The 22,820-nt window shown below is 41.1% G+C and overlaps 2 protein-coding genes across 2 annotated transcripts in view; one reads left to right on the forward strand and one right to left on the reverse strand.

Annotated features, from left to right (window-relative positions):
- Positions 1-22,820, forward strand: part of LOC125069957 (golgin subfamily A member 4-like) — a 52,598-nt gene that overhangs the window by 27,448 nt on the left and 2,330 nt on the right. Inside the window, exons 12-36 of the mRNA XM_047679588.1 lie at positions 164-276; positions 421-548; positions 631-775; positions 1,401-1,568; positions 1,823-1,873; positions 2,954-3,313; positions 3,387-3,671; positions 12,466-12,630; positions 13,285-13,402; positions 13,633-13,812; positions 14,142-15,853; positions 16,136-16,332; positions 16,488-16,598; positions 16,685-16,781; positions 16,953-17,014; positions 17,505-17,645; positions 17,715-17,838; positions 17,912-18,073; positions 18,391-18,575; positions 18,654-18,780; positions 18,992-19,180; positions 21,429-21,476; positions 21,800-21,834; positions 22,127-22,227; positions 22,749-22,815. Coding sequence (XP_047535544.1) covers positions 164-276; positions 421-548; positions 631-775; positions 1,401-1,568; positions 1,823-1,873; positions 2,954-3,313; positions 3,387-3,671; positions 12,466-12,630; positions 13,285-13,402; positions 13,633-13,812; positions 14,142-15,853; positions 16,136-16,332; positions 16,488-16,598; positions 16,685-16,781; positions 16,953-17,014; positions 17,505-17,645; positions 17,715-17,838; positions 17,912-18,073; positions 18,391-18,575; positions 18,654-18,780; positions 18,992-19,180; positions 21,429-21,476; positions 21,800-21,834; positions 22,127-22,227; positions 22,749-22,815 — 5,071 coding nt within the window. The remainder of the gene's footprint in view (positions 1-163; positions 277-420; positions 549-630; positions 776-1,400; positions 1,569-1,822; positions 1,874-2,953; positions 3,314-3,386; positions 3,672-12,465; positions 12,631-13,284; positions 13,403-13,632; positions 13,813-14,141; positions 15,854-16,135; positions 16,333-16,487; positions 16,599-16,684; positions 16,782-16,952; positions 17,015-17,504; positions 17,646-17,714; positions 17,839-17,911; positions 18,074-18,390; positions 18,576-18,653; positions 18,781-18,991; positions 19,181-21,428; positions 21,477-21,799; positions 21,835-22,126; positions 22,228-22,748; positions 22,816-22,820) is intronic.
- Positions 19,480-21,058, reverse strand: LOC125069959. The gene is made up of 5 exons (XM_047679591.1): positions 20,910-21,058; positions 20,486-20,600; positions 20,284-20,410; positions 20,027-20,147; positions 19,480-19,834 (listed from the first exon to the last, which is right to left on the reverse strand). Exons 1-5 carry the CDS (start codon positions 20,948-20,950, stop codon positions 19,570-19,572), a joined length of 669 nt encoding a protein of 222 aa, XP_047535547.1. The 5' UTR covers positions 20,951-21,058; the 3' UTR covers positions 19,480-19,569.

Consider the following 22,820-nt stretch of genomic DNA (forward strand, 5'->3'; position numbering starts at 1 on the left):
CAGTTTTTATGTAAATAATAGGATATTGTTGAGTGTACAATTCAAATGTACTCAAATATAAAATACTCAAAAAAAAAAGAAAGGAAGTTCAGTTTCAGTTCCATTAAAATTTTGTACTGATAGAAAAACGAAAATGTTATAAAAAAGGTATGATCGATTGCAGGAGTTCGTCAAGAATCAAACATGCTGGAGTCAAGCGCGGTACAGATCACGGAGCTCGTGCAAGAGATGGATAACAATACGAAAATATGCGACAACTGCGAGCTGCAGAAAAAGGTAATTTTACGTTATCCCTGCGATTTCAATACTTCAATAACAGATTTGCTTCCTTAAGATTTTGACCGGTATTACATACGTTGTGTCTTCGTGGAAGACACAACGCTCGACATCTAAAATATATCGTAAAAATTTGCAACGCAGATCCTGGAGGAGGCGCTGTCGGAGGGCTGCGAGCGCGAGGCCGCCCTGCGCACCGAGCTCGAGAGCGCCGCCATGAGGCTCGCGCAGCTGCTGGCCGAGCGCGGCCCGTCGGACGTCATCGCCGAGGGGTGAGTGCGAGCGAGAGGGGGCGCGAGAGGGAGCGCCGCTTCCCGCAGCCCCCCGCAGCCCCCTCACGCGGCGCGTGCGCAGGTACGGCACGGGCGCGGGCACGCTGGCGGCGGGCGCGGGCGCGTGCCGCTCGCTGGACGACGCGAGCTCGCCGCGCTCGCAGCTGGCGCGCGCGGCGCACGACCTGGACCTGGCGCTGCGCGAGCGGGACGACCTGCAGCAGCAGGTGACTTGTCATACTTGCACTACTATATGTAGCTTTCTGCCGTTAACTTGAATTTCTCTCTTTCAAATATGATTGCATTCATAATGTCGTCACGTACCACGCGATTAATTTTATATTACACGATCACGAAAGCACCATAATGTTATAGTTCCGTATATTATAATAATGTATATTATTTCCGACACGCCTCACGCAGGATCACGGAAATAAACCCTCGTTGCACAGCGTTTGCTGTGAGAAGGTACATTAGGCTAAATCGGTTTATGTTATTTTTTTTCCTAGCTTGCTTTTATAATTTATTTCAGATATGAACATACGTATATATGTAATAATATAGTACATAGATAGTACTTATTTATATTTTGTTTTCTCCGTGTAGTCACACGATAACATGGTCCCGGTTCCTCAGTAGGTGTTATCTGCTGCACCGTATAGTGATATTTTTTTAAATGGCGAGGCGGGACTCGGGAGGAGCGACTCGAACGGAACCGTATTAAAAATACAGAGTTTTCGTCTGTAATATAAATTTTCGAGGCAAATATTTATATCCCGGTCGACTCGAGCGCGAGGTTCGAGTCCCGCCTCCCGAGAACACGGAACACGGCACTAACCGTCGCGCCCGCAGCTGGAGGCGGCCAACCGGCAGCTGCGCGCCACGCGGCAGTTCGTGGAGGAGCAGGCGGGCGAGCGCGAGGCCGAGCGCGACGAGTTCGCGGCGCGGCTGCGCGCGCTGCGCGACGACAACCAGCGCCTCAGCGCGCGCCTGCTGGCCGGCGCGCGCGTGCTGGCCGAGGTGACGCGAGCCTTTTTGTGTTTGACTATTTTATTTCGATTCACATTAATACTAATACTGTATAATACTACGTCACTAACGAAACATGTGCGAACGAATATTTGACGTGAATTAAAACTAGTGTACAAATAATACCACTTTTAAACACGCCGAGAGTGTTCTAAGGAACGATTAGTAGACGAGAAATTGCTTTTTGATTAGCGAACAGTTGAAGCTTCGTCAGCACATGTACAATGGGTATGGGTTGTGTCCAGATCCGCTGTTTGCGCCTTCCGCAATGCAACTGTCGAGAGCACAATGCACATGTAAGTTCGCCTCGGTTCGCTCGCACCAGCTTCTCATGAAAACCTTTTCATAAATAAATATTGCTGTTTAAAACATTGTAATTAGTAATCATTATTTATATTTAAAATTTAGCGCTTAATTATGTTCGTATTCTATGCTTTACGATCGATCATGAATTGGAACTTTGTATACTTATTATTAGCAGTTGTACTCCCGCAACAGTTTAAGGTTTCATTCGTGTGCGTTCATAACGAAATGGAACCTTGTCAAAGCAAATTGTAAATGACAGTCTCTCAGCAAAGGAGCGTTTGCAAAGACATAGGTTTGTGTGTAGGGTGTTTGACTGCCAGAACAATTACGCGTATTACGCTGATTTTCAAAATTTTGTTTCTCGTTCCACGTAGCGGCGGTGGTAGCAATTATTAATCTAACCACAAAAACAATCGCTACCGCTACCAGACGGACTGCTCGTATTTCAGTTCCAAAAGGTCGAATACGATTCTGATTGCGAACGGGTTATAAAAGACGATTAACGTACTATTCGTGAGGGGCGAGTCGTATTAGAAAAATATAAAGAAACATTGCAATTCATGCCGTATTAACTAGTTTTCTAATAAAAGTCATATAAATGTTGTCCTGTACTAAAAATAACATAGAGCATCTTAATTTCGCTGCTACCTTCGTCCCTCTATATAATAAGTTGTATTCTGTACAGATTGTATTATTAACTAGAACATATCTCATGTAGAATTCTAATCTATATTGTTAAGTAGTTTTAGATTATTTTTTTATTCGTATCTATATCTTAAATGCTAGTCTTATATTGCAATCTGTATAAGCTTACATAGTATGTAGATTTGTAGATACATAGACCTGTATACAATTTTATCAGCTAACAAACCTCCGGTTGTGTTACAGTGAGGATGTTCTATTGTTATTAAAGTCATACGATTTATAATATAATTATTAACATTTCACTCTCTAGATTTGAAAAAAGAACCTGTAGTTTATTAATTCTTTGGCCTTTATCAATATGCATTATAAGTTATGGGAGGTACGTTTTTTAGTAGTTATCTCTATCTGTCAATATGCCCACACAGGTGGAACAGCTAGAAGCTCAAGCGCGCGATATGAATCAAATGATTACGGATCTGGAGACGCGGAAAGCGGAGGCCGACGAGAGAGTCAAGGCGACCGAGGAGAAGATTTCGCTCCTACGGGACATCATCGCCAACCTCGAGAGCCAGCTCGAGCAGAAGACGACGCACGAGGCCGAGGTGCTCGAGCAGCTCGAGCGGATGCGCCGCACCATCGACGACAGGGACGAGAACGTGCGAGCGCTGCTCCGCGAGCTCGACGAGCTGCGCAGCGAGCGCCGCGAGAGCACGCCGCCCCTCTGCGAGCGCTGCGGCCGCGACCAGGAGCAGTACGCCGACCTGCTCGAGAAGGTCAAGGAGCAGGTGCGTCTCGAGTCCGTCTCAATTTCGATTTCGCTTCGACCCGGTGAGCGTAATCTCGACGTCCGCACCGCAGGCGCGCCTGCTGGAGGAGCGGCTGGCGCACCGCGCGCGGCGCCTGGAGCGCGCGTACGAGCGCGGCGGCGCGGGCGGCGCGGCGGGCGAGGGCGCGTCCGAGGACGTGTCGCTGCGCGAGCGGCTGGCGTCGCCGTGCAGCAGCCCCAGCCCGCGCGGCGGCGGCGCGGCGGAGCTGGGCGGCGCGTGGGAGCGCCTGCAGGCCGTGGTGCGCGCGGAGGACGCGGCGCTCAAGCGCATCGCCGACCTGGAGATGCAGCGCGCGCAGCTGGCCGACGTGGCGCAGGTACGGTGCCTCCCTCTCGCCGGGCCCTCGGGGGCCCGAGGTGTATCTTTCCGACCCGGTGGTAGATTTTCGACATTGAGTCTTCTATGCTTGGAGGTATTTTAAATTTGTTTTTAGATTTTAAATCAATTAACAATTCGTTCGGCTGAAATATGACGATGATCGTTGAAGTACATTACTTGTCGTGTAAAACGTTATGCGAGGTAGAATTTTGTGTTGATCCTAATGCAACCCGTGACAGGATATATACATGAACCATCAATTCAATGCAAAAACAAGTCAGAGTGAGTCAAATATATTATTTGAAGACAGAAGTCGCCCAAAGAAGCCCAATATTAATGCCGATTGGTTAGTTAAATGTTTTCATATAAATTATCAGATTAAATAATATCAGTTTTAGCTTAAGAATGAAATCATAACGCGGATGATAATATCCAAAATGTCATATTTCAATAAGACATAACACAGAACCGAGTCCCCGGCGGCCGGCCGCTCCAGCGACCTTGGCGGTCTGGCCGCGGGCCAGGCGGGGGGGGGGGGGGGGGGGGGCGCGACCTATCCCGCACTTGTAGACTTCGTCACCGAATCGCAAATACGCGGTCTTGTCGAAGCGTTTAATTCACTTCGGCGCCAAAGGGCCTGAAATAATTCGGTGGAATTCTTTACTTTTGTTTGTCGTAACGTTTTATTCTCGAGCACGAGTTGAGTTATTTTGCGTCTACGTTATAAATGGCAGAGTTTGTGTGACTGTAATACTCGAACTACTTAGAGAAATCTTTGGTATAGACATCGTTTACGTAATACTTAAATATTGTACTTATTTGTTACGTTTTAATAATGGCGCTTGTTGTTTTATGTTGCATATTCAACGATCAATGAGGATATCAGACACAAGCTGCTCAAATATTTAAAACGGGATATTTATTTTTATTTGGTGGAGGTCGACATTTCGACATTATCTACGAATGTCTTGTTCACGAGACTGAAGTTTGTGCGTAGATGTGGACGGTGTTAGAAGTGTCCATATCGGACTACTACCTTGCACGTACGTTTGCTGAAAAAAATATCTTATAAGCTGCTCGTTCATACTAGTTTAATTTATATCAAAGTTACTTTGTCGGTGTAGAGCGTCAACGTTTCATATTAATTCATTATATAATCATTATATAACTGGTGACTTCATTTTTAAATTTAAATTTGATTTTTGATGTCATTTCTTAAGGAGATATTCTAGCCCGATAATTTTCAACCATAAAAATGAAACTTGCTCACAGGATTAGCACTGCAGGAGGTATACTAAACCTTAATCGTCGCCATGAGACTGAAGGTGTTATGGCCCTTGTGCTTTTAATTAACCACCCAAAAGTTAAAATAAATGATAATACTCTGATAGCCACAATATATACACGTACCAAGTACTACCCGGTGATAGTTCAAATGCTTACCGACTTAACTATTTAGTTAGACTTAATTAATTTTTTAGACGGAGATGAATGCGATTTTATTATACGCGTTAATGTTTTTTGTACGTGTATGTCTTTAACCGATTACGATAAATACTTTATTGTAATCTACTATTTAAGGCGAAGTATTCATTGAGCGGATATTATTAATTTTTAATTGTGTTTTATTTGTTACTTTAGTAATCAAGTGGAACTATAAAATTTGGGTTGAAAATATATTGAGTACGATGCTTGATCTTTTCAATTACCAAACAAATTCTTATTCCAAAAAAATAAAAAATTAGTTCGAAAGCGGTCAAAGAATGATGAATTTAAAAAAAGCATTTATTTTTTAAATCGGACAAAATTTCTTTCAATTGAGTATAAACTTCATAGAAATCTTATATAAAACCTCAAGAATCTCAGTTAGTACTTTACTGTTTCATAAAAGTATTTGTGTTATATTTAAATCCAATTAAAGTATAGTAAGTTTCGGATGACGCGATCGCGAATATGATCTTCTAAGACCACTTCACCTTATCTCGTGGCATACATCCTAATATGTTACTAATATTAGTATTTAACACTACTGTCTGATCATTAGTGGTGTTAATACACATTCATTTTGATTTGATTGTGTAGACATTAATTAAGTATAAGAAATATGTAATATATATCGCGTTTAAAATATTATAAACAAAAGAAAGACGCGTAGCTAAGTTTTCAAAGTCAATGTATCTTTTTTGGGGCAAGGAATTCGCCAATTAAACACAGCGAACAGTTTTAAGTTGGTTATATATTACATTCAAAGTTTATATTAAAAATTAATTGTAGACAAAAACAAACTACTCAATACCAATATCAAATTTTGTCAGGTGTAAACAATGCATCTATTATGTTAATAGCTCTCAGCAAACTTTGAGCCGGCTAGCGTCGAAATTTTATCATTTTTTTTTTTTGGATGTATATAGAGTTACAGATTAACAGTTCTAACGTGTTCTAACCACTGGGCCATCTCGGCTCTTTATATATAGAGTTGCCACTGTTCTTTTTCTGCTAAGTGCAATAGCAAACTAATTGTCGCCCGCCGTTTTACTCGCGTTTTAGTCGTCAGGTATTTGATATAAAAAAGTAACAAGTTAGTAAGACTATGTCCTTTGGGGTTCAAGCTTGCTTCATACGAAATTTAATTATATTCGGCTTAGTGGTTTGGTCGTAAAGGGTATTAGACAGACTTCCTTTGGCATTTATAACACTTACTTTCAACACTGTACACAATTATATTTCATGAGTGGATATTAAACAAAGATACAGTTACAAATCATCACTGATATTTCGCATGGTTAATTTTTGTTTGTGTTATATACACGTCATAAAGAAAACTGCATGTGCCATATGCAATTCTCTCACGTCTTTGTTCTCGAAGCCAGAAGACGGATTGAATTAGTGATATGGAATGATTTCCAACCTTCACTTTACGAGACGACCCCTCCTCAGTTAATAAGCATTGACGGGCAAAATTAATAGACTGATTGATCTCTCTAAATTAATTATTCCAAAATTAATCATAAAGATTTTCATCCACTTTTGGTGACGACCCACTTGAAGAAGTCGTGAAACAGTATACATTCTTATAAAACCATCGAAACGTTATCATGAAACTTCGAGAAACTAAAACGTTCCGTCTATAAATAACTATTAATGTAGAAAACTGTCAACGAGAGACAGTTTCTCATGATATAGCGTCATTTACAAAAGCGCTGATAAACATATTATTTTTGGTTTCATTGAAACAGCTTCTCGAAATACTGGTTAATCTTTCGATAAAATACTCGTGAATTTGTTTAATTTGACGGACTTGACTGAGACGGTGTTTGAACTTGGTGAGAAGGACTAGTACTTCGAGTTTTGCTTTGTATCATTTTTATGTCATATTGGCGAACATGCATATTGGTACTATAAGAAAAAATAATCATTCCTCATATCACCAACGCGCCACCAACATTGGGAACTAAAATGTATTGTTCTTTGTGCCTGTTATTTACACTGGCTCAATCCACCTTTGAACCGAAACATAACAATAAGTATTGCTGTTTCGCGGTAGAATATGTGAGGTATCCCAGACGGGCTTGCACTAAGCCCTACCGAGAAAAAATCGTTATCAATACTAATATTATATTTCTGAAGATTATGTTTGTTTGAAAACGCTAATATCAGGTTTTACTAGTTACCAGCTTAAGAATTTTTTTTTTGCTTTAGATTGACTCTACAATTAACATCACGCTTCGACTCACTGAAAAAATCTAAAATTAAATAATAGTTTTGATGCTCATGATCTTGATAACGACTCGTCATGCTCGTGAATCACTCCCGGTTCTCTGCTCGTATCATTTGGAGCATTTTAAAGCGACCCTAATGCATTAACTCTCTCGCGCACTAGTTTTTATTACGTACTTCATTGGTCTGGGAGCTCAGGGCTGGTGCGCTTAACAATATACAAGTGCAAGTCATAACGTTGAAAAGCGAAAGTCATTATATAAGAACTCAAATATTAAATTTACATCTGCTGTTGAGGAATCTCGTGAACGATTTTTTTTTTTTATGTTTTCAAATGCAACTGTCAAAACAGATTAATTAAAACATTAACTGCTTTATCATTAACGACATCGTAAAACAGCAGTAACCTATATACAAGCAACAAAGCGGGAAGAGCGTGCGCTTGCGCCGAAAACATCATCAGCCCTACATGTCATCATAACACGCACACTTTCGTACTCGCACACGTGTATGCGAGCTAAATATACATTATTGTCGTTCGGAACGAAAATTTATGGATAGGGTATGTTATTTATTGTCGTATTTCTAGAGAAAGCGTTACATCGATCGCAAAGTGTTTTTTAAACAATACCGAGAAAAACCAATCTATTTTAGTAGGATTTTATGTAAGAATTGGATTCGTAAACATTGAAATACGGAAACCGTTATTTATGTTTTCATTGATATAAACATTCGAAAATTCTGGTTTATTTTTGACACGCACGGAAGATATAATTTGTAATAAGCCTTAAACTTTTGGACTATAAGAGTACATTAAAGTAATTACTTATTACTTCATCGAATATAATAGCAAAGATTTGTTTAGGTTTTTTTTATGTATGGAGCGGCTAGCTCCACGAATACCGCATCAAACGGTCGAGCGTTCCCACGTCGGTGTCCCCGCGCCGCCCAGCTGTAGCGCGCGGCGCTTCAGTCGGCTCAGATGTTCCAAAGCGTGTTTTGCTGCAAGAAGGTTATTACCATTCGAATATAGAAAGATCTCCATTTCTCCACCGCGCCACCCGACATCCATTCCATCGCATAACGAAATATTCACGATGTAACCATTTCTCTTAACGAGCTGTGATTAGTGTGGGCGTGATGTAGGCCTAGTTGTCGGTGACCACAGGCACGAATGTGTGTGTGATGTTTTTGTGGTCTCAGTTTAGGAAATACTTCACAATGGGCCTGCCGGATTTGACGGTGAGTTTAGATTTAATATAAACCTCAAAAATATTCTAATTTTTTTTTTACGATTCGCGATTTTAAATATGCATCAATCGTTCTCACCATAACGTTTCACACGCGACCTTGTACACGCGAATTTTCCGATTGAAGGTTGAACTGCTAAATTAAAATAAAATATCTTGTCATCTTTGAAACTATAAAATAGAAAAATGTTAGTGTTAACGATCTCGACGTTAGAAACACTTCCGTGATGATGTGATTCTCCGAAACGAAAATTCGTGCTAATATTTATAGTTTTTGTTACATTATCCGACGCACAATATATTTGGAACATTCGAATTTAAGTCATTCATCTTTATAATGTGATTTCTCTTATTTAAACGCGAATTCATCGACTGTATATTGTATATAGTCACATTTTCCGGAATAAGCATTATTCTAATATTAAAAAATATATACATATTATAATCTGACACAATAATAAACTACAACATTAGTAAGAGTACAAAGTTCTAGTGTATATTTGTTTGTCAACGTTACCGTATAAATAGTCGTCTCGGGAGCATTTCTGGTGACAGTAAACATGAATGAAAAAATGTATCTATAAGTTTAAATAAATCATATTCAAATAGAAATAAATAGGGAATACATTAAATTGTAAAACGTTCCGTAGTTATATCTACTCTCGTCCCTTCGCCTGTGACGTTCTCAGTTTTCTCAGTTATTGATATATAGACGAGAACATAAAACCTCTTCCTCTTCGACCTTTTTGTGAACCAGACCCATAAGAATTATTGAATAAAATAAATAAAAGTACTCATGTAAGTACTCGCATAATAATAATAAATATAACTAAACTTGTCTATGTTATTTTTCTACATCTAATTTTAGAAATCATATCAACGCACCCCTCGGTTATTGCACCCCACTATCTTTTTAAGCTCTCTTTATATGTACCATGTCTCTTCAGACAGAATAGTGCATCGTATCAACAATTTCGACGTAAATCGTACGCCATAGTTTGCTTACGAGATCACTTTTGTTGCGTTGTACACTTGGATAAAAATTCCGTTACAAAATACATAATTACTAGGATATTATAAACAAACGAGAAAGAGAAAAAAGAGTTGGAGGCCATTAGCGAATAGCCCATCTATAACAGTACCACTACATTTAGTTTAATATCAAATGACGATACAAAAGTGCTCGGAAAATCTTGTCTAAATAAAATTAACACGATCAGGGTCACTTACAAACATTTACATTACATTAGCAGCCTGTAAATTTCACACTGCTGGGCTAAGGCCTCCTGTCCCTTTGAGGAGAAGGTTTGGAGCATTCCACCACGCTGCTCCAATGCAGGTTGGTGGAATACACATGTGGCAGAATTTCGTTGAAATTAGACACATGCAGGTTTCCTCACGATGTTTTCCTTCACCGCCGACTACGAGATTGATTATAAACACAAATTAAGCACATGAAAACTCAGTTCAATTCAATTCTAACCACTGGGCCATCTCGGCTCACTTACAAACATAACATGGATATTTCATTATTCTCGATTCTATGCATTCCTATACCTTCATGCTATTGAGTCGTCGTTGGCACCTCCGTGAAGGTGTCTGAAAGAGTGCTATTAACGTACAATAAGTTAGGTTAGTTTATAATAAAGTTTAAACGGACAACGAATGACGGACGTTAGTTAGATATATAAATGACTAACAGGATGAAACATAATAACGCATACACATACAAGCCTTTATCTCCTTCGGAAGTTAAATGAACTGTATTTTTACATACATATGTACATCGTTCTTAAACTTTGTCCTCTCTTATTCCAAGTCTTTCGGAATGGAAATTTCGTTAAATATGAGACAGTCAAGTGCAATAAAGTGACCATCAAATGACCACCACCATCAGCATTTGAAAAGAAATACATTTTTTTACGGGGAATGTTCCGAGGAATTGTTCGGATTAATCCCGGCTGCTGAATTTCACCTTCGGACATCTCGTCAAAATTCCAAATATCGCCCGCACCACCTAGATGTCCGAAAATCCACAACAGCGCGATTTTTAAGACATTTTCTGCCTCGCACAACCACTCTGTAGATCCAGCTTACGTCGGCGGTTTTTCCGAACCGATACGACTTGGGAACCTTCAAAAAAAGAGCGTACTTATTCCTGAAAGGCCGGCAACGCACCTTTAAGCCCCCCGGTGTCGCAGATGTCCATGGGCGGTGGTAGTCACTTTCCATCAGGTGAGATTCCTGATCGTTTGCCACTTCTTACTTCTAAAATATCACATCACATTAATATCTACCTTGTAAATGTTTATAGACCGCATGCATATTGCACACCTCTGTCTATATATTCTTTTGTATGCATAGTATATGATATGTGTTATTGCAGTTTTTTTGGTTTACGGCGTGACAGTTAACTGTGGGCCTTACCGATACCGATCTTTGTCATAGATAGAAGTCTTAATTTCGATTTCCGTTATTGAAACATTGAATAATGACGAAATTATTCAAATGATTCAAATTTGAAATTTATTTATCTCGTAAGAACCGCCGCGTTTAGGCATTATCATTCATAATTTTATTAACTAAAAAAAAACACAATACCTAACTTTTGGTGTCGATTTACGTATTTAAATAATTTACTTTGCTTTGGCTGACAAAGATTCTAACGAACTAAAATCTAAAAAAAACGGGTATTTCAATGTAAAATTATTCAATAGTGAGTGATCTTCGAAAATATCATAAAAATACGAACGAATACAGATACTTGTTTTCATGGACATGAACATAACTCAAAGATCATATTTTTATTCAGTACTTTCTAACCTTGGCTGACCTTTCATTTATTGGCAACATCTGCTCAATAAAAGAAACATATTGGATCATTTAAAGAGCACGGCATCGTGACAGAATCTTGCAATTCTCTATTGTGGGCTTGTTAAAGTATGACTTGTTATTGTATTGAATGCACACATGTGTTTTGCCACTGTAGTCAACAGGAATCGCGTAATTTCTCCACTTGGCAAGTATTATGTTTATTCAACAGCTAAAAGACGGAAATAGCCACAAAACATATGGTGACTAATCCCAAATTTGCTATTGTTAACGAGTTAAAACAAACACGCTATCGCAGATCTATTTTGAAAGTACAGGTTAAACATTTAAACATATATCACTCATACGATTCAATAGAAACAATTGCAAGATGTAGAAAGTTTACGATTATTGAAAGTATTGAGAGTTCACACACGTCCAAAAGTTTAAATTTATTACGTCTTCAAAAAATGCTTTACATTAAACATTTCATAAATCACTAAACCGCATATGATTACGCTATCATAATAATAATAATCTTGTAAATCGTGTTTGAACCATTGATCTAATAATCTCAGTGGACTTTTCTTGTGAAAACTGGGACGAGGTATATTTAGCTCGCCGGCTAACCGAGATGGTTACTAGCAAGCGGATTAAAGACTTGTTGCTCTAACTGAGCGGGAAAACAACGGATTTTCCGAAGCTGGCACCGAAACTTAATTTGTTACGCTACTCAATATAAATATGGGTCAAATAATAAATCGTTAACAGTCTTAAGTCACGGAACTAAAAGTGTAGTTTTCAAAACAAAGGTGTAAATATTTGTGCTCCCAATTAAGAAGTGCATAATTAATCATAAACTCAGTACCTTCTCGAACATATCCCTCATAAACCATAACTTGGTCTCGTTTCTAATGTTCGTTGTCATCGCAAATTTTAAAAGCAAGCAGTGCTTAAAATGCATAAGCAGCTAGAGTAACAAGTCATCGGCGAACTAACGGCGGTCGGTCGCAGGAGGTGCGCGCGGAGCGGGACGTGCTGCAGTCGCGCATGTCGGAGCAGGCGCTGCGCATCTCGTCGCTGTCGGCGCGCCTGCAGCAGCAGCGCAACGACGCCGAGGCGCTGGCGCACACCGCCGCCAGCGACCTGTCCGTGCAGCTGCACGACGCGCACGCCGAGGTGAGTGCCCCGCCGGTCCGAGGACGCCTGTGACCGATCACAGGCGTCCTCGTACTGTATTAAACGTATAAAAACCTCGCAGTCTGGACATCCACGTGATGCATGTATACTGGACCATCTTGGTCCTTCTATATAAATTGAAAACCAAATACATAACATAATATTTGAGGATTGTTTTAGTGTAATAATTTATAAAATAAATTATTTTTTTTCATAAAAGAAATTATTTGCGTTTATGGCAATTACATATTTGAAACAAAATAACACAAATTGTATAAACGAAAATGGACCTTATTCAGTTTAAATTAACCCAAAGAACGGATGTTGCAACGGCCCGCGTCATTAAGCTGATTTACAACGGGTGCCAAGAGTTGCAAGAGTGGCAAATATTTCTTGTACGAAGACAAATCCTCAAATAAGTAACGTTTCTTGGCGTGACATTTTATTGCATAATTGTGACTCTGCAAAATCACATTTCATTATCATTTAAGTAAATATAAAGAGTGCAGTTTTGTTTGTATTGTAATTTAACAATAACTGGCAACCTTGACCTATTTATAAAATAAGTATATTTTACGGGTTTGGTTGCGTTTGTAACGTTTTCATTTAACCCTGTTTATAGTGCCCTATATAATAATATATGTATAATTGAAGGTTCAACGGTTAAAGGAAGAATTGGAGTCAAAAGACAAACAGCTGATGCGATTGAAACAAAATTCGGGGGAGAGAGAGAAGTTTGTTGACCAACAACAATCGCTCTACGGAAATTCATGTGCGTATATTTTAAAACTTATAAATGAGGAAAAATCTTTTATTTCAAAATAATTTAGATTAAAATAAATTTGTATTTGTAACTTAAAAAAATATTATTTTCCGATCAACAATTCTTTATTAACTGATTTCTCATTCAATCTTATTCGTTAATGTAAACTGTTTTTGATATTTGGGTATGTGATTAGTTCGTCCTGCAAGAATTGTAAATATCTTATAATGTTATTTTAGGTAACCCAAATGATAAAGTTGTTATATTAGAGAGGGAACTGTTAAATGCTCAGTCCAAAATCGCCCAACTCGAAGGTATCGTGACAAGTCTGGAGATGGACAAAGACAAGCTGAAGTCTACAGTCAAAGAGTACGAAAGAGCACTGGCCGAAAAAGAGGACCAGTTCAACGACATTATGGGTGTGTATTTGCAAGTAGCATTATTATTGACACATTTGAATTTTATAGTTGATTTGTGTTAAAATAATTAGAATATTTTGACGATTAAACTGAAGTATGTCAAATAGTTGTTAAATTTTGGGTCCTACTTGTGTGTGGAATTAGAGAGTTTGATATATTTAAATCCTTATAATGCTGTTTTATATTTGTGTAAGTTTCAATATTTATTCGGCTTGTATTTGCTTGGATCGTATCCAATTTTGTTGCATCTATTTAGGTTAACTACAGTAAGCACGACAGATCTGTCTAGACGGGGCTCAAGACTAATTCGTTTTATGATTCATTCACAGCGCTCAAACTCGAAGATGAACAGAACCAGAACCAAAGGAGCGAAATCATAGAAGCTAAGACATCAGCTCGCACGCTTAGCGACATTGTCTCCATATCGGAGTTCGACGAGCAAGACCTGCAGATGCGGCGAGCGGAACTGAAAGCTCACAATCTGAGCTTACACGGAATTGAGAGCAAAGATAAAATGAATCTCAATAGGACATTACCGCCCGAAGTTCAACGACCTTATATGAGTTCACTAAATGCGGACTATGTTGATCATTTTGATGCAACAAATTTCACACCACGAGCAGATTCTCTCCCAATACATTTAACATCGACTCAAATGAAAGATGCCTACAAAAGAAACGCTAATGAGACTACCTTATTCGGTATGATCGATAAATCGGGTGATAGTGTTAAACACTCTACTGCTCAAAACATACCCGACAATTGCTCGATGTATCCAAACAGAGATATAAGTGACAGTAAAAACATCAGCGTCGAACCAAAAAAGATCAACTTTTCCTTGGAAGCTACCGATAACAAAATACAAGAAGATGAATTCACATCTCTACGAGAGCTAGGCATTTCGTTAGATGTCAAGCAAGAGAATTTCCCAGATATACTAACGCAATTAAAGCATGAAATAAAAAAATCAAGACGTGAATTGGAAGCTTGCAAGTCTGATTTGAAGAATGCTGAAGAACAGCTATGCGAGTTTCCAGCCTTGAAGGAAGAAGTAGAAGAATTAAAAGGTCTTTTAGAAAATACAATGGCGACTATGGAGAACGATAAAAAATTCTACGAGAACCAACTAGAGAATTTCTCTTCAAATAAGAAACTTCTCGAGCAAAGACTTGCGGAACTAACACAAGAGGCCGGTGAAAAAGCAAATGATCTGCATTTACTAAAAGAGGATATATTACGAAGAGAGAATATGATTCTCGAGCTCGCAAAAGAGAAAAGGAATCTTACAAACAAAATAACAGACTTAGAAACAAAAATAACTGAGCTCCAGACCAAGAACGCGGACATAGACAAATATGAAACAGAAAACAAACAATTGCGCGAAAAAATAAATGAGTTACAGAAATTGGAACAATTAGTTTCCGAAAAGAATCAACAGATAGATAGTCTAAATCAGCATCTGGACCGATTGGACGACTTGCAGAGATGCCTCAACGACAAGAACGAAGAAATGGAGAACATAAAGGAAGCATTGGAAGAGAAATCTAATGAACTATTCCAATTGCAGGACTCAGTCAAAAGTTTGAACAGCGACATCGCTAAAGTAATAGAAGAGAACGACCAACTCAGTTACGATAATAAGGACCTCAAATTAAAATTAAGCAAACTTGAAAAAGAACAAGAGAACGCTTCGATGAAACTACAGAATAGTGAGACTGAGTTGCAAAGGGTGAACTCTCTAAACAACGACCTAACATCGAGAATAGAAGAATTAAAATTACTGAATGACAAACTCAAAGACAAGGAAACTGAAATAGAAATCCTTCACGAGGATATAAATTCGTATCACAACGAAATAGCCTCATTGAAGGAGCAACTTAAGATGGTATCCCGGAGTCCCTCGCCGGGGACCAAGAGCGAGGAGAAGAAATCGCCGGACAGACAAGCGAGTAGCGACAAGAAGCAGCTGGTGAAGATAAAGAAGCAGATTACGTTACTGCAGCATGAACTAGACTTTCATAAGAAGGAACTAAATGACAAGGTGAGCTTTACTCTATAAATTTAAGAACAATTAAAGAAAAACTAAAAAGCAAGAGACCCATTTAAAAAAACATGTTTGACTACTATTTTTTCTAGTTTTATATTGAATAGTTAATCGAGAATATTAAAAAAAAATACATTTGTAGTAATTTGAACTAAAATATCATAATTTTCCTTAAAATCAAATAAAAATATTTTCATTTTATGATAATATAATGGTTATAATTATTTATATTTGTTGTTTGTATAATATAATCCTATCGTCTCGTACCGTGTTTTATAGGCCTTCGAATTAGCAAAAGCGAAATTGGACTTAACAGAGGCAAGGACGAACATGAGTCAAGTCACGAAGCAACTGTCCGACGAACACACGGAAAACACGGAGCTGCAGCGTCGCTCTCATGCCTTGCAGCAGCAGCTGGAGCAGCTCACGGCGGAGAAGCAGCAGCTCAGTCAGCAGCTCGAGGTGGTCATAGCTAGGTCAGTTATGGTTCACTTACACGAGTTGATATATTTTGTACTAGTAATTGATATTGTTCAATATAACGATTATTTTACGAAACGACCAACTTGTATATATTTAAAAAAAAATGAAACGATTTCGATCTTCAAGGACTACTCGTTACTTTTTTTAGATTGCGCGAGGAATCTGACGTAAGCGAATTGAAAGAGAAGCTGCGGGAGAAGGCGGAGAGGTGCCAGCAACTCGAGGCGGAGCTCGGGAACATGCGAGACATTTTTGATAGGTGAGAAACAGTCGCACTCGTCGAAGCGATCGATAGTTTAACCGCAGTCGAACCGTGCGCTGAGGTCCCCCCGCCCATGTCCGCAGGAGCCGGCGGGCGCGCTCGCCCACGGCGGAGCTGGAGCGCGCGCTGCGCGACCAACTCGACTACTCGCGCGCGCTGGACGAGCGCCTCGTGGACCAGGTGCGCTGCGAATGTATCATAACTAGATTTCACCGCTATTGAATCGTTCCTACTGTAAACTGATATAATATATCGTGTATGTTTGGGATTGACGTTGCCACACATAACTCGACATTTGCTGCCGTGTATTAAATTGGCATTAGATTTTGATATATTTCTATATTATTACAGATACTATCTGCAAGCAGCGATGAGCGCGAAGACGTCCCCCGACTCGCTTTAAATACTTCCAAGTAAGTTCCAGTGTTGTCTTGTCGTCGTTCTTGTTTTTGAAAGTCTAAATAAAACATGGTGTTTAATTTCAATTATAGTATTGATGTTATTGTAGATATCTCCACATTATTATGCGTTTTATCTCAGACGTCAATGGTCTCCAAATTTACACACTTAGTGCACGTACCAAGAGTGAACACCCTTAGACCGATCTAAGCAGTTTACAGTATTTCTATTTTATTAATGGGCACTCCAGAATCTTAGCGTTTCGGCTGTCGTCGCATTTCTGTCCTTTATTATTTATTGGATAATAGTCAAAAATGTACACCCATAATGTACAATTTTACTATTTCAAAATTACGTTACTAGTTCGAGTGGAGATTAGTTAAATCTTGTCTTCGGGAGCATATGACGATGTCCGAGAACCATAAATAAAAAAAGAAGCAAGAATCGAAGAAGAGTACAATATAAGAGTAATGTTACATAATGTAATGTTATCCCGCTGTTCAGTTGCTCAACGAGTTCGATCCAGTCGTCATCATCGGAGCGCCTGCACAGGCTGCGCAATGAAAACGAGAAGCTGGAGATGCAAGTCAACAACTTGCAGTGCCGCCTGCAGGACAAGGACGCGCTCATCGCCGAACTCAACAGGTACGTCCGCTGCCCGACACCGCCCGGCGGTGCCGCGCAGGAGCGCCTCTGACGTCACGTGTGCCGCAGGGTGCGCGACAAGCTGTCGCAGGAGAGCCAGTCGGCGCAGCTGCGCCTGGAGGCCGAGCGGGACAACTCCGCGCGCCTCGCGCTGCTGCTCGACGCGCAGAAGGACACGGCCGACACGCTGCACGTGAGTACCGGCGCCGGTGACTGCTTCGATGTAAGAGTTCGCGTCACCCTAAAAACTTTGACATTTTCCCCAGAACCAAGACTCGAGCATGATCGAGATGCTGAAGCGGCGATTGGAGGGCGCGATGAAATCCGAGCTAGAGGTGCAGGAGAGAGAGCAGGAACTGCTGCAACGCCTGCACCGACTAGAGCGCGCTCAGCCGCAAGCGGAGCCCTCCGACCAGCTAAAACAGGACGTAAGAATTTTCTGCTCTTTACGAAAAATCCAATATCAGTTCATAGATGTAATAAGATTTTAGTACCCATTCTATTTTCCATAAATAAGCTATAATAAGGCAAACGAGCGGATAGACAAGAAATAACCGTTCATACACATTAGCACTGAAATAAATATTATCGATTCGTTATAACGCCAATATCTCCTCCAGCGATGGGAACCGAGACGATACGCCTCAGGCGATATTACAATGCTAGCTTTTACCAGTGATACTGTACCGAACCGATCAAAAGCGTCGAGACTAGTCAGGATGATAACCGTGTGGTGTCGCGCCAGGAGGAGCGGGCGTCGCGGCTGCGGGGCGAGGTGTCCCTGCTGCGCAGCCAGCTGTCGCTGGAGCGGCGCCGCAACGACGAGCTGCAGAGCGCCGCCGCCGCCGCGCGCGCGCACGCGCAGCGCGACCGCGAGGCCGCCGCGCGCGCCGCCGCCGACGCGCACGCGCGCCTCGCCGAGCTGCGCAGGTGCGCTGCCAGCCTACTTATTATTATTATTCATTCCAACACGATTTCCTCCCTTTATGCTAAAATTTACATTCGTAGATTGAAACACGAAACCGGCGTGGAGCTGGTGCGGACGAAGGAGATCCTCCACTCGCAGACCGCGACCGTTGCGCAATTGGAGAAGAAACTGGCTGCGGTGACCAAACACCGCAGTGTGAATACGTTTGTGAGTTCTCTAATTTCATTATCATATTTGACGTCCATATTTATGAGTAACAAAATGCCTTGAAATATTTACGGGACTCCTAAATACTCATTAAATTGTATCCAATTTGTACTCCGAATCAAACCCTAAAAATTATAGTCTCAAATGTGTTAAGGATAAAAAACAACTTTTATGTACAATTGATCCAACGAAATTTTTAATTCAAACATAGACGGAAATCGAAAACGAAAAGAGTGAACTAGCGCGTGAGATGGCAACGCTTCGTCGCTGTCTCACCGAGGAGAGCCCCGAGCTGCTGCAGCTGCGAGCTGACAAGCAACGCCTGCAGGAGCAGCTCGCGCAGCTCAGGGACGAGTTGGACGCCAGGAACAACCTCACCGGCGACGAGAAGGAGCAGGCCGTAAGTTTACTCGCGCTTTTGTACAGATTGATGTAATAGTTAATTTCATTCAACGGAAAAGTAATATAAGATGTATGTTTACGTAATTTTTAGCGCTTAACCTTAAAGTATTTGATGTTTTTGTTGTGTTTTTCTTAATTATTATTTAAATATTGGTTTTTATAGAGCTCTCTTTTTATATTCTTTGAATGTACTCCTTCGACTGCCAGTTATGTATTCCTTACTATACGATCTTTTTTATATAACTTTCTCATGAAATAAAATTTATATCAAAAGAGTCAACTTTATTGTATTATTTTAAAGTAATATTTCATACAAAAATTGTAAATTCAATATCGCTATTTTTATCTAGAACATATTTAGTGACCGAAACACCGGAACGTATAATGCTACGGTTTCTCGACTTTACTCTGCATTTCAAAGTCATCGATGTAATCGGTGACTTTGGCGATTTGTCCACAATTGGACCCTTCGTCCGCTTCCGCCGCCAGCGGTTCCACCGCCCACCGCAGCAGTGCGTGCGTCGCCGACACGCAGCACAGCACGGTGTACAGCAGCACAGTCGCGCACGCCAGCAGCACTGGCCGCACGCGCTGGGTGCTCTCCGCCCGCCAGCTCTCCTCCGTCAGCGTGCGGAAGTACTGGCACAGCTTGCTAGAGCGATACCTTCGGGTTAATATAGAGCGGTCGACGGAGATGACACCTAGAGTGGCGACCGATGAAGATCGATCGGTTTGACTGAATACTGACACCGGTTCAGTATGAAGTTGTGAATTTTCTAACTCGAACTGTACCGAATGAAATACAAAAAAGAGCGCGAAGGCGGTGACCAGCAGGCACGGTTACCGGAGCGCGGGAAGAGCGGCGCCCAGCGCGGCCGTCAGCGCGTGCAGAGTGTGCGCCGCGCACAGCACCAGCAGCCACGACACCACCAGGTACGGCGGCCAGCGGAAACTGCACAGCGCCGCTGCAACACACAAGCCCGTATACGCCACACTCCTCGCAGCCCGCTCACGAGGCGATGCGATACCGAAGGACGCGACATCGCTGTAGACTGGGGCGCAGGCGCAGGCGCAGGCGCAGCAGCTCAGATAGCGACATACCCTGCACGGCCTCCCGGTTGGCGAGCGCGGCGCACACGGCGTCGAGCGAGCGCGCGGGCGGGCGCGCGGCGCGCAGCGCGTGCGCGGACGGCGAGCGCGAGTCCAGGGGCTTCTCCGTGCGAGACGACTGGCCGGCGAACGATACTTCATTGTTATATACCATTTGGACCGTACAAAACTACGAAGAGTTCATTGATCTTACGGTGGGCGAGATTCTAGCGTAGGACATTGCTATTTTTCTCTCCTTCGCTTCCACCGCTTTCTTATCTTTTAGGTTGAGCTCCGTCTTAGTGATGGACGGGTGGTCCCCGCACATGCTTAATGAACACAAAAGTTACAAAACTATGAATTAATAATTGTCTAAAAATATATTAGTTTTAGAATGGTTTAAATATGAATAATTTTAACACAAATTTCCCATCTGTTTTAGTTTTCCATATTCATCTCCGTTTTATGACTATTAATTGATTACGATGATTAAAAGTACATGAAGCATTTAATGTTGATTTAAAAAATACAAAAAGAGTCATTGATGGGTAACCTTATAAACCCAACGTTAAATTATATGAAAACAATTTCACATATTTATGATATTTATTAAACTCTTCATTTTATAAATGACTTACACCATACTGGGTAATTTCGTTTCAGTCTTTAAAGGCTCCATATCCGCTGAGTTTTGTAAAATTTTAAATCTTCATTATTAAGTAAAAGTTTTGTGTAAATAAAATGTATAAAAAGTCACGCAGCATAAAACTGACAACTTTGATTAGCAGACGTTGTGACACGAGTGACAATTCCATTTTTGAAAATATGTACAAGGGCAGTGACACTAAAAACTTCTTTATATGACTTGAACACAGACTGACTAATTATAATAATTAATTATTCTATTAAATTAAAATTTTGTTCAATTAATATTTAGTATATTGTTTTGACGTAAAGATAATTTTTATCTTACCTACGGAAGAAAAAGAAACTGCCAGCTTGCATCTTGGCTTTATAAGTTTTTTCTGTATGGAAATAACCATAGTTTGACGTCTGAATTTGATTTATCGTTTATGCCGATAAAACAATTCCTAACGAAATGAAACAAGTGTATTCCACTCGATGTGATGTTCATTGTTTTTGTTTTTTGTTATCAGATCAGGTACTTGCACGGTCGCTGGATTCGCCTGGAGAGCTGTCGCAAGGCGCTCGTGTGGCAGAAGCGCTACCTGCAACGCGTGGTGGCGGGCTACGCCGAGCTGGAGCGTCGTCTGCGTCTGCCGCCCACGCCCTCGCCGCACAGTCGCGGCCTGCGCCGGTTCAAGTGAGAAAATGCGCAAATATATTTTCATTTTGCCAGGGGTTTATTTTATTTATATTTTTAATCCGAGTGCACGTCGGACAAAGAGAGTGGAGCCGTAACGAGCGAGTGCCCCGTTGCAGATGCGCGGTGTGGGCGGTGGTGGCGGCGCGGCGCATGGCGTTCCTGGTGCGGCGGCGCGAGCACACGCGCGCGCTGGCGGCGGGCGCGCTGCTGCGGGCGCCCGACGCGCACAAGCCCGGGTAAAACGCTTTGAAACGCCGAACGCATGTTTCTATTTTGATTAATTATTAAATAAACTTCTATTTTATGTGTTCATTTTTTATGATATAGTTTTTTTATATTAAAAGCATATGACGAGAGACGATCGGACGATGCCTCGTTTGACTCACGATATCGACGCTTTCGTTACGAATAATGTAGTATCGTCCTCGAAATAGAATTCTTACACTTGTATTCAATTATCCACACGAGCACACAGAGCGTTCGTTAGTGGTCTCTCGTATCGTCGCCGTAACGCGAGTGTTGTCGCAGCACGCCGGTGTCGTCGACGCCGTGCCGCGAGGCAGCGGGCGGCAGTGCGCGGCGCTCGCTGCTGCGCGCGCGCCCGCTGAAGCCGTCGTGCTCGCCCGCAGGTACTCGTCGACTGCAGATCCCATGTCCCATTCCCCATCGGATACCATACCGTCTGACACCAATGCTTAGTGTTTTTGTGTTCCGATTTGGAGGATGAGTTAGCGACTGCAGCTACAGCCGCAAAGGATATCATATATATTGATATAAATATTAGCTCGCAAAGTTGGCGGTGCGTTGGTGATGTGAGATGTAGTTTATTTTTTTTTTCAGTGAAAAGGTTTATTTTCATTAGAGCCATAGCTCGGTACGAAATGTCGATAGTGAGCACTTACCATCGAGTGGTCCGTTTGCCTGTACGCTACCTATATTATAACAAAGAAACAACTTGCTACGATGTATAAACCTTCAAATAATAATTCGTAATAAATGAATCATGAATTAGCTACAAAAAATATATTATATAGAGTAAATTTATACTCAAGAATATTTATTTAATCTTCTGAGATTCTAAAACAGTTTTTCGAATTTTTAAAATATGTGTCTACGTCTAACTTATAATTCATAAGTGATTGCTTTTCAGTGCCCGAGTCGTTACAACGCCTGCAGTTCGGTGTTAACTCGCCGCACGACGAGCATCTCGTTTTAAGGTTTA

The sequence above is a fragment of the Vanessa atalanta genome, chromosome 16 (genome assembly GCF_905147765.1).
Source record: "Vanessa atalanta chromosome 16, ilVanAtal1.2, whole genome shotgun sequence".
Taxonomy (NCBI): domain Eukaryota; kingdom Metazoa; phylum Arthropoda; class Insecta; order Lepidoptera; family Nymphalidae; genus Vanessa; species Vanessa atalanta.

Bases quoted from the DNA above. Each gene is read 5' to 3' on its own strand.
- LOC125069959 (XM_047679591.1), bottom strand. From the start codon at position 20,950: ATGGAGCCTTTAAAGACTGAAACGAAATTACCCAGTATGGT. The intron at 20,601-20,909 runs GTAAGTCATTTA...GTGTTCATTAAG, and splicing joins ACGAAATTACCCAGTATGGT to CATGTGCGGGGACCACCCGT. The intron at 20,411-20,485 runs GTAAGATCAATG...TTCGCCGGCCAG, and splicing joins ACGCTAGAATCTCGCCCACC to TCGTCTCGCACGGAGAAGCC.